Raw genomic sequence first — 12,300 nt, forward strand, 5'->3', positions numbered from 1 at the left:
CTGGCTTCAATGATTTGTAAAGTTATACAAATGGTTATATATAGCAAAATGCATTGAATTATTTGAATATAAAAACTTTATGATAATCTGAATTCATTAAAAGCTAATTTTTTTTCATTTTATTACTGCTCCCGTGTGCTTATACAAAGTCCTGCCATTTGCACCTTTTTTTAATATTGTCCCTTACTTGTCTGAAGAGTTCCTTGTTCTTCATGGCAGTGTTTGGTTAGTGGTGCCTCTTTTTTAGGTGTTGCAGGATTTGGGGCCTTTCAAAAAGGTGTGTATATGTAATGACAGATCATGTGACACATAGATTGCACACAGGTGGACATCATTTCACTAATTATGTGACTTCTGAAGGTAATTGGTTGCACGATGTGCACTTTCTAATGAATATAGAAAGCTAAAGACAGCAGATATACATGTAAATGTATGTAGGGAGATTTGTTTCACATCTGTGTATCATCCAAGGCTGTTCACATCACTGGGTATACAGTGGATATAACAAGTCTACACACCCCAGTTAAAATGTCAGGTTTCTGTGATGTAAAAAAATAAGACAAAGATAAATAATTTCAGAACTTTTTCCACCTTTTAATGTGACCTATAAACTGTACAACTCAGTTGAACAACAAACTGAAATCTTTTAGGTAAAGGGAAGTAAAAATAAAAAACTAAAATAATATGGTTGCATAAGTGTGCACACCCTTAAACTAATACTTTTGTTGAAGCACCTTTTGATTTTATTACAGCACTCAGTCTTTTTTGGTATGAGTCTATTAGCATGGCACATCTGGACTTGGCAATATTTGCCCACTCTTCTTTACAAAAACACTCCTAATCGTCGGATTGTGAGGGCATCTCCTGTGCACAGCCCTCTTCAGATCACCTCACAGATTTTCAATGGGATTCAGGTCTGGGCTTTGGCTGGGCCATTCATAAACGTTATTCTTCTTCTGGTGAAGCCATTCCTTTGTTAATTTGGATGTATGCTTTGGGTCGTTGTCATGCTGAAAGATGAAGTTCCTCTTCATGATCAGCTTTCTAGCAGAAGCCTGAAGGTTTATGCCAATATTGACTGGTATTTGGAACCGTACCCTCTACCTTGACTAAGGCCCCTGTTCCAGCTGAAGAAAAACATCCCCAAAGCATTATGCTGCCACCACCATGCTTCTTCATGGTACTGTAGGTATGGTGTTCTTGTGGTGCAGTATTATTTTTGCGCCAAACATATCTTTTGGAGCTATGACCAAAAGGTTCAACCTTGGTTCAACCTTGGATTCATCAGACCATAACACATTTTCCCACATGCTTTTGGGAGACTTCAGATGTGTTTTTGCAAAATTTAGCCGGGCTTGGATGTTTTTCTTTGTAAGAAAAGACTTCCGCCTTGCCACTCTACCCCATAGCCCAGACATATGAAGAATACGGGAGATTGTTGTCACATGTACCACACAGCCAGTACTTGCCAGATATTTCTGCAGCTCCTTTATTGTTGCTGTATGTTTCTTGGCAGCCTCACTGACCAGTTTTCTTCTCATCTTTTCAGTTCTTGGTAATGTCACTGTTGTGTCATATTTTCTCTGCTTGATGATGACTGTCTTCACTGTGTTGCATGGTAGATCTAATGCCTTGGAAATTCTTTTGTACCCATCTCCTGACTGATACCTTTTAACAATGAGATCCCTCTGATGCTTTGGAAGCTCTCTGCAGACCATGGCTTTTGCTGTAGGATGTGACTAAGAAAATGTCAGGCAAGACCTACTAGAACAGCTGAACTTTATTTGGGGTTAATCAGAGGCAGTTTAAATGATGGCAGATGTGTACTGACTATTTACCATGAGTTTGAATGTGATTGCTTAAATCTGAACACAGCTACATCCCCAGTTATAAGAGCGTGTGCACACTTATGCAGCCACATTATTTTCGTTTTCTAGTTTTACTCCCCCCTCCCCCCCCTAAAAGATTTCAGTTTGTTCTTTAATTGAGTTGTACAGTTTATAGGTCACATTAAAGGTGGAAACAGTTCTGAAATTATTTATCTTTGTCTCTTTTTTTTTCATCACTGAAAGCTGACATTTTAACAGGGGTGTGTAGACTTTTTATATCCACTTTATGTGAGGGTTTACACCCACTTTAAAGTAGAACTATGGCCTCTTGTTAATAAAAAGGTGTTGCAATACTTAAAACTGTAAGTGCAGATGCACTCATAATGATCTCAGTCCCCTTTCAAAGTCCCAAAAATACCGGTTGATCCTGCCATTTAAAGTGGAAGTCCAGGCTAAACCTACCTAATCTTCAATCTGCTCCCACCCCCACTCTAACTCCCATTGCAACTACCCTGTAGAGCAGGGATCTCCAAACTATCTAAACAAAGGGCCAGTTTTGCAGACTTTAGGGGGGCTGGACTGTGTCTATTGGGAGTAGAAAAGGTCCCGTCATCAGGGGGGAAAAGAATGCCTCCTCATTTGTTTGAGTTGGAGGAATTGTGTCCCATTGTTGGTGTCATTGGGAGAAATTGTGCCCCATTGTTGGTGTCATTGGAAGGAATTGTGCCCCATTGGTGTCATTGGGAGGAATTGTGCCCCGTTGTTGGTGTCATTGGAAGGAATTGTGCCCCATTGGTGTCATTGGGAGGAATTGTGCCCCATTGTGTTTAGCCGGTTAGTGGGCATGGAGGGGGGGGAGGTAGTGGGCTGTTATTTACCACTGTGTATACACCCACATGTGTCACTCCATAGTCACGTGGGCTACTCAGATGAAATAGGGGGGAATTGCTCAGCATAGAAACTCACTGAAAACTGAGCATGTGCAGAGCTGCCAACACTGCTCTGCAAAATCCCTAGCTGAATTGGAGACATGGACAGAAGGGGGAGATAGTGAGCAGCAGGATCAACCAGGTATTTTGCAGAATACAGAAAATGAATCTCATAGTGATTGAGTGAGTATGAACAGCATGTAATACACCATTTATTGATCGTTCGTTATGATGTGGGTTTAGTGACACTTTAAATCTTTTCGCTTGCTTGGTGAATTACAATCTGATATGCTATTAAATTAATAGTATTCTATTGTTTTCTTTCTCCAGCTCCTACACCCATTGTACATCCATTGCACTCAGGCATGGCTTTGGCAAACCACTTGAAGCCGGCCAAGGCCAGTAAGAAGAAAAAGCCTCCAGCTGTTACAAGTGTAGAAGGGACTGAGAAACCGATTCCTGCCACAGTGGAAAAACTCACCGAAAATATACAGGATAAAATTAAGAAAGTGAATGACAAGGAGAAACATTCGGAAGCCGGTAAACTTTGTTGTATTTAATTATCTTGCTTATACTGTGCTGTTGCTTTCTGTGTAGAGAACATTGGACTTTCATTATTGTCCTGCCTCAATGGTGGTCACAGTCTAAAGTCCTTACTATTGTCATAAACACAGAGTAGAGCCAGAATCTGTCAGTAGGTTTATGGTTTGTGATTGGAAAGCAAAACACTTGGAGAAAACCCACATAAACATAGCAAAAAACAAAACAAAAAAGCATACAGATAAATAGTGTTGTGGAGAGAACTGGGCCATGCAACGCCTGCAGGATGGATCGGATGCTTGATTGACAGGGCCTAAAAAAACTAAAGCGATGTCAGCAGGACATGTGACCCACTGCTGCTTAGTCCTGTTCCAGTAGCAGGCCATGCCACGGTGAATAAAATAAATACCTGTACATACCAGAGATAGGGAGCCCAACATAATCTAGTATTAGGTTCTCAGAGGCATCATCCAGTGTTTGAACAAAATAAAGAGAAAATTTTGTATTGTAAAGTGGAGCTTTAAAATATGCATATGGGAACCACAGATACAAAATATTATAAAAAAAAAAAAAAACAATCGTCATTACAAATCATAGTTGCTTAACCACTTCAGATTGACCCCGCTTCCTGACCAAGCCATGTGTTGCTACATGGTTACTTTAACTGACAGTGCGACACTGTACCCAAATAAAAATGTTGTCATTTTTTTCCCAAAAAAGTATTTTAATGGTATTTAATTACCTCTACGTTTTTTATTTTTTGCGCTATAAACTAAAATCGTCAATTTAGAAAAAAATATATATATTTTTTTACTTTCTGCTATAAAACCTATCCAATAAAAAAATGTAACTTCTTCATTAAATGAGGCCACTATGTATTGTGCTACGTTTTTGTTAAAAAAAAAAAAAAAAAATCCCAATAAGCGTATATTGATTGGTTTGTTCAAAAGTTATAGCATCTACAAAATAGGGGATATATTTATGAAATTGTTATTTTTTTTTACTAGTAATGATGACAATCAGCCATTTTTAGCGGGACTGCGATATTGCGACGAACAAATCGGATACCTGACACTTTTTGGGCACCAGTGACACCAGTACAGTGATCGGTGCTAAAGAATATGCACTGTCGCTGTACTAATGACACTGGCTGGGAAGGGGTTAACATGAGGGTCGATCAAAGGGTTAACTGTGTGCCTAGTTGATGTTTTACTGTTTTGGGGGGAGGTGCCTGTACTAGGGGAAGGCATAGATCCGTGTCCCTGCTTTGCAGGAACACAGGATCAATGCCTTCCTTACTGAAAGAACGATATGAGACGCTCACCGTCGACGTCCCAAACTCTTGGGTAGATTGTAAGTCGGTCTACGCGTTTCAAGGGGAAACCAGCTTCATCAGAACTAAGTATTATGAAACTCATAATTCAATAAAGTAAACTACAAAGGAAGGAAAGAAAAATATAAGTAAACACAAATGAACAAATACACAAAACCAAATAATGACAATGCTAAAAAAGAAAACACCAAGCATAACTCCTTTGGGGGAAAAAAAGTCCAGTCGATGGATAATGCAGTTACTTCTGTAGAAGTGGATTTTACATTTTAGACATAACCCCTTTTTTTTTATTCACAAGATGGAGTTACAAAGTCAGAAAAGAAAGGGAAGACTGAAGACAAGTCGTCATCATCTGGTAACCCCTTGTTTTCTTCCCTAATGTTTTCGTAGAAAGCTGATATTTGTTATGTATCAATAATGGATATGAGACCATTTGGTTCTGGGTTGAAATTGATTTCTGATGATTACTCCCAACGCCTTCACAGGTAAGAAGAAAGATAAAGATAAGGAGCGGAAAGAAAAGAAAGACAAGGAGCACTCTAAATCAAAGCAAAAGAAGAAGAAAAAGAAGAAAAAAAAAAGCAGACATGGTATGCTCTTTTTATAGCCAACTACATAGTAAAACTGTAGGGTCCACTTAATATATCACAGTCCCTCCCCATTAATAATAGCTGAGTTTTGAAAAAAAAACTGGTAAGTCTTCATGTACACGGGACGTTGTTTAACCTCTCCTGAATGATTTAACTTGCCAGCTAGAAACCGGCATCTAAAAACGTCCGTTTAGCCGCGTTAACATGTTGTGTTTAGCCGCGTTTGCGTCTGGAAGCGTTTGTTAACATGAAAAACGTCTGTAAACGAAACGCTGCTAAATGCGAGTTACCACGTTTAGCAGTGTTTACAGGCTGTTACAGGTATTTGGCCTCTGAACATCTGTCCTGAACCCATTTTTTTTTCGTTCCAAAAGAGGCTTTTAAACTCAACTGCCTAGAAACGACTAACGACCCTGTGTACATGTACTGATAAGATAACATAGAGGAGAGTTTAGGAGCAGCTGAAAAACTGCCCAACTGCTCCTAAACCGTCCGTTTAGCAGCAGCAGTGTACATGAGGCCTTAAAAAAAAGTACATATACGTACTTTTCCATACTATAGGGTGTGACGTCAATATCCTTCCTGCACAGAATGCCAAGTAGCCAAAACCTTGTAAGCAGACACTCCAGCACAGTACAGGAGCATCTTCTCTGAAAATTTGGGCTATTCGGTATTCCCGGAGATCTCACTGGAAAGATGATGATGTTATCCTTTCCTAGGCACCATGACCAAAAAAGATAGGCAAGTATACTTTACCTCTTCACGCTGACAGTACGCATATACAGTTGGGTCCATATATGTTTGAATACAGGCACAATTTTCATACTTTCGGCTCGCTATATCACCAGAATAAAATTCAAACAAAACAATCCAAATGAATTTGAAGTGCAGACTTTCAGCTTTAATTCAAGGGGTTGAACATAAATATCAAGTACAAATTTTAGGAACTGCAACCATTTTTATACACAATCCCCCCCCCCCATTTTCAAATGTAATTGGACAAATGAATATAATCATAAATAATTTTTAATATTTTGTTGAGAATCCTTTACTGGCAATGACTGCCTGAATTCTGGAACCCATGGACATTACCAAAGACTGGGTTTCCTCCTTTTCTGATGCTTTGCCAGGCTCTAACTGCAGCGGTTTTCAGTTGTTCTTTGTTTGTGGGTCTTTCTGCCTTTAGTTTTGCCTTCAACAAGTGAAATGCTCAATTTGGTTGAGATCAGGTGATTGACTCGGCCATTACAGAATATTCCACTTCTTTCCCTTCAAAAGCTCCTGGGTTGCTTTTGCAGTGTGTTTTGGATCATTGTCCATCTGTACTGTCAAGCACCATCCAGTCAACTTTTGGCTGAATCTGGGCTGACAGTATATCTCTAAACACTGCGGAATTCATCCGGCTGCTTCTGTCTTCTGTCACATCATCAATAAACACCAATGACCTAGTGCCCCTGGAAGCCATGCATACCCATGCCATCACACTGCCTCCCCCATGTTTTACAGATGTTATGTGCTTTGGACCATGAGCTATCCCAAGCCTTTTTTCTTCCTGTCAATGCTTTTCCAGAACTGGTCTTGCTTTTTTTAGATGTCTTCTATGGACGTCCAGGTCTTTTTATTTTGCTGCGCTCATCAGTGCGTTCTTTCAGCCCATATCCATTATATCTTGACTAGCTTGAATATGTTTTGGTAAATACCTGAAAAAAACTAAAATTGAGCCTGTGTTCAAATATATATGGACCTAACTGTATGTGGCCTCACTGACCTGGCCTTTTTTCCGTGGGGCCACATGTATGCGTATCTGTCTTTGTGCCTGGAGCGCGCCACACAGCGGGGTCTCAGTGGGAGACCTGGGTCCAGGACTAACGATTGGTAACCGGAACTCTGGGTTCTGGGTCCCCTGATTACTGTGATAGCCCTGATTGGCTATTACAGTGACTGTGAAGCCCACCCCTGTGTTTCTCTCTCTGTGAATGGAGAGGAGAGATACATTAAAAGGAGAAAGAGAGATACAGAGAGAGAGAGAAAAAAAAAAACTGTAAAAATCAATTAACAGTAAAAAAAAAATCTAGGTCAGTGCCATGGTTAGTGTTTAGGTCAAGTAAAGGTCATAGGTCATGGTCGTTAAATTTTGGGCAGGATATTAAAAAAAAAAAAAAAAAAAAGCATTTTTTAAATTAGTAGTGTTAGTGTCAGTGTGTTGTTAGGTAGAATAGAAAAAAAAAAGCAAAATGCACACTATTGTTTTTGGGCTGTACTACTGGTACAAACAACAACTAACATACACATATGTGGTATTGCTGCGATCGTCTGGAGCAGAAGAATTTATATTGGGTTATAGTAGTAACAAGAAATATACAGCTAAATTAGAATTTTTTTGTACTATTTTGGGACAGGTATAATCCACCTGGATGCACAAAGTATTTGTGATATGTACGGTTTTACGAACACATCACGTCAATGTTACAAAATTGTGCTTCGGCATGAACATCTGTTTTACCCTTAGCTGTGAAGGGGCTAATGACTTTTTTTTTTTCCCCCTACAGTTCTTTTTGTTTACGTTAAAGCTGCTATTTATGATGGGGGAGGGGCCTTAACATAGTAAGCAGACGTTGCATTTTACATCCACATGTGGCAGAGGTTCCTATGCTGAGAGTGTGCATTCCCCCCCCCCCCCCTCCTGCCCAATCACTGAGCATTTTGTATTTATGTGAACATATTCACAAAATACAAAGTCTTCTGTGAGCAGGAATCATTGATAGAAAACCTCAAAAGCAACCTAATGTGTCTGTGGCATTGTAATATTACTTGAGTCTTTGGGGGGGTTTAGAGTAATATTAAAATCTGCTATTTGGGAGGGGGGGGGGTTAAGAAGAGAGATTAACTTACCTGCTCTGTGCAGTGATATTACACAGAGTGTTCTCTTACCTTCTCTATAGCTGTCCCCCGCTGGCGCTGTCTGCTCCTCCCTCCTCTAGGTGCCTCTCTAGCATGGTAGGTGCTAAGAATCACTTGTGCACTTCCAAGCCAGGCTGTGTGCGTCCATAGACACATGCACAGCGCTGTTAAGCCATGCCCCTGCTCCCTCCTCACAGGTTCTATTCAAAAAGTAGACAGAGGAATGTGTCCGCGGAAGTTTTTTTTATTTATTATGCCCTTTTAAGTATACAAACACTTCAATTAGTGATAAATAAAGTCAGAAGGTTTTGTACCTTGCTGCATTTTATTCAGTAAGGTAAAAAAACCTTCTGCATGCAGCCCCTCCAAAATACATACCAGAGCGCGATCTCGATCCAGCGATGTGTACGAGATCCAAGGCTCTCTCGCTCCTCGTTGGCTCAGATACAGCAGTGGGAGTCATTGACTCCTGTTGCTGTCAATCAGAGCCAGTGACGAGGGAACAGGGGGCCCCGCTCTGTGTGTCTTAGGGCTCATGCACACTGCAGTTCAAAGGAGCTCAAAGAAGCAGCTCCTACAGGCTTTTGAGCTCTTATTTTTTCTGCCTAGAAACTCCCCTCCATGTTAGCCAAATCGTCCATGCACACTTTGGATTTTTCAGGCGTTTTCGGGCAGAAACTCACAACCAAACCAATTTTTGTAAGAGAAGCTAATGCCTCAAAGAGCTCAAAAGAGCTTTAACAGAGCTTGAAAAGGCTCAAAGAAGTTCGAAAAAAATGTTTGTTCCAGATCTTTGTTTTGTTTATTCAGTGGTTAAGAAAAAAACGCTCATGCTCAAAAAAAGCTTGAAGGAGCTCAATAAAAACGTGCACAAGAGCACAAAAAAGGACAAGCTTCTTCAAGCTGAAATAAAAGCTCAAATGCCTGTAAAAGCTTTTTTTTTTTTTTTTTTTGGAGCTGCGGTGTGCATGAGCCCTTATGGACACACACAGCAGGGCTCGGGAGCAAGCACGCATGAGTGCCCCCCATTGGCAAGTGTCTTGCAGTGCAGGACTTGGTTAGGGGAGGCAGAGCCAGGAGTGTCGGTGGAGGACCTGAGAAGAGAAGGATTGGGGCTGCTCTGTGCATAACCGTTACACAGAGCAGGTAAGTAAAACATGTTTGTTATTTTAAAACTCTTGACACGTCTTCACTTTTTTTATTTTAAGTTGGGGTAATAATATTTTTGTATTCCTGTATTAATGCGTTGTTTATTCATGTTGGCAGATTATCCTGTTTATGAAGAGAACTCCCTAGACTTGTTGGAGCGAAGCTCATCTCCGGTTTCTCTGTCCACCTCCAGCACCATAACGCTGAATAACGCCTTGACAATAAAGAATACCTCGTGCCAGTTCCCACGGGCTATCTTATCTGTTGACCTCACTGGGGAAAGTATGTATGACTCCAGCTTAGATATTTGACAACACCTGATTTTTTTTATCTTTTGTTTGTTTTCTTGTCATAAAAATGACTCCGATCCTTGCAGGGATGTCTTTTTCAACTGAGGTTGGAGGATTCCATCCCTTGGTTTAGCTTTGAACACAGAATTTTCTCAGGAGGAGCAGAAGGTTCATATTCTAGAGCAGGCATGTGAAACTCAAATCACACGTTAGGCCAGAGTATGTGGAATTAATCTTGAAGGGGTTGCAGCTACCTAATTCCAGAAGAAAGATTTACCTAACATAAGAGTAATAATTACAAGTCCTAAATTTTTATCAAAGAGCAAAGAGACTTATGAGGTACTTAGCTGGGTAATTATCTAAGGAAAGGTAGCTTCTTACGACTGGAGAACAGCTGGATTGATCAGTTTATAAAACTTAAAGCTCTGAGTGCTGGAAAACCGAGCAAGAGGCATGCATGCAAAATAAACACCAGAGTTCATGAATTGCTACTAGTTTTCTCCTAGTGCCCACCAGCAGCCATACATTCAACGCAGCGCCTGGTGTGATCGAGCCCTTAAACTATATCCAGGTAAATTCATTCCATGATTTTAGATGTTTAGAAATGTAAGTTAACAAAACTGTTGAAGGTGTTCTGGGTATAGATCCCTTTGAAATATGTTTGTGCTTGCCCTTTAAGTCCTGTACGATTGTCCTCTTAGATTGTAAGCTCTGATTCTTACTATATTGAATTGTATTGTAACTGTACTGCCTGCCCTTAAGGTAGTAAAGCACTGCATAAACTGTTGCCGCTATTTAAATCCTGTATAATAATAATAATAAGATATGAGGTGGGGCCTCCATGGATCAGACTTGCTTTTCTATCACATTTTACAGATATTCGATTAGATTGAGATTTGGAGAATTTGGAGGCCAAGTCAACATCTCAAACTCATTGTGCTCCTCAAAACCATTCTTGAATTCATCAGAACAGACCACCTTCTTCTGTTGCTCTGTGGTCCAGTTCTGATGCTCATGTAACCATTGTAGGCACTTTGGCCTGTGGACACGGGTCAGCATGGGTCACCCTGACCAGTCTGCGGCTATGCAGCCCCATACACAACAAACTGCGATGCCCTGTGTGTTCTCAAGCCTTTCTATCGGAATCAGCATTAACTTTCTCAGCATTATGAGCTACAGTATTTCTTCTTTTGAATTGGACTTCACAGGCCAGCCATCCCTCCCCACATGCATCACTGAGCATTGGCTGCCGATGACTCTATCGCTGGTTTTCTTTCCTTGGACCACTTTTTATAAGTCCTGACCGGGAACAAAAGTTGCTCCCACACAAAAGCGCTGGAAAAATATTTCCCTTTAAATCCCATGGGACTCTTCACACCAATGTACTGCTGGTGAGATGCATTTTGAAAAGACCTGCTGCTCCCCATTGAAATGAACAGAAAACTTGTCAAAAGTGCACTGCGGTTGCATTTTTTGCTGTGTTTTTCTTACTCAGATGTCCGTGTTTCACAGGTTCATGCTGGGAGTCTGGTACTCAGAAAACGCATTGGAAACACATCAAAAATACATTTGCGGTTTTAATGCACTTTCTCAACAGAGCAGTGTGAAAGCACACTTACACTTGCCTATTTTTTCTGATTTCAGCACATCAACCTCAGGGACAACATGAGATAATTGGTGGTGTTCATTTTATCTGTCAGTAGTCATAATGTTATGGCTGATACACACAAAACACACACACCACCACACGCACCACCACACCCACACACATAACACACACACCACCACACACACCACACACATACCACACACACCACACCCACACACACACCACCACACACACACCACCACACACACACCACCACACACTCACACACCACCACACACACGCACACACAGCACACCACACCCACACACATAACACACACACCCACACACCACCACACACACCACACACACAGCACACCACACACACAGCACACCACACACACACACACCACCACACACTCACACACCACCACACACACACAGCACACCACACAGCACACCACACACACACACAGCACACCACACACTCACACACCACCACACATACGCACACCACACACACCACCACACACAGCACACCTCACACACCACCACACACACCACCACACACACACAGCACCACACACACACACACCACCACCACACCCACACACATACCAGACACACACACACACCACCACACACACCACCACACACACACACACACCACCACCACACACACACCACACACACACCACACACACACACACACCACCACCACACACACACCACACACACACACACACACCACCACCACCACACACACACCACACACACACACACACACACACACACACACCACCACCACACCTACACACATACCAGACACACCACCACCACACACACACCACCACCACACACACACGCACCACCACACACAGCACACCACACACAGCACTCCACCACATACACACACACCACCACACACCACACACCACCACACACACACACCACACACACGCACCACCACACACGCACCACCACACACACCACACCCACACACACCACACCCACACACACCACACCCACACACACCACCACACACACACCACCACACACACACACCACCACACACACATACACACACACACACACCACCACACACACACGCACAACCACACACACACGCACAAACACGCACAACCACACACA

The 12,300-nt window shown here is 41.7% G+C and overlaps 1 protein-coding gene across 1 annotated transcript in view; it reads left to right on the forward strand.

Annotated features, from left to right (window-relative positions):
* The window catches only part of PHF20L1 (PHD finger protein 20 like 1), a 204,952-nt gene that overhangs the window by 171,739 nt on the left and 20,913 nt on the right, over nucleotides 1-12,300 (forward strand). The window contains exons 12-15 of the mRNA XM_073632269.1: nucleotides 3,089-3,298; nucleotides 4,930-4,986; nucleotides 5,117-5,221; nucleotides 9,389-9,553. Of these exons, the coding sequence (XP_073488370.1) occupies nucleotides 3,089-3,298; nucleotides 4,930-4,986; nucleotides 5,117-5,221; nucleotides 9,389-9,553 (537 nt within the window). The remainder of the gene's footprint in view (nucleotides 1-3,088; nucleotides 3,299-4,929; nucleotides 4,987-5,116; nucleotides 5,222-9,388; nucleotides 9,554-12,300) is intronic.

This window comes from Aquarana catesbeiana, linkage group LG05, assembly GCF_042186555.1.
Source record: "Aquarana catesbeiana isolate 2022-GZ linkage group LG05, ASM4218655v1, whole genome shotgun sequence".
In the NCBI taxonomy this organism is placed as follows: domain Eukaryota; kingdom Metazoa; phylum Chordata; class Amphibia; order Anura; family Ranidae; genus Aquarana; species Aquarana catesbeiana.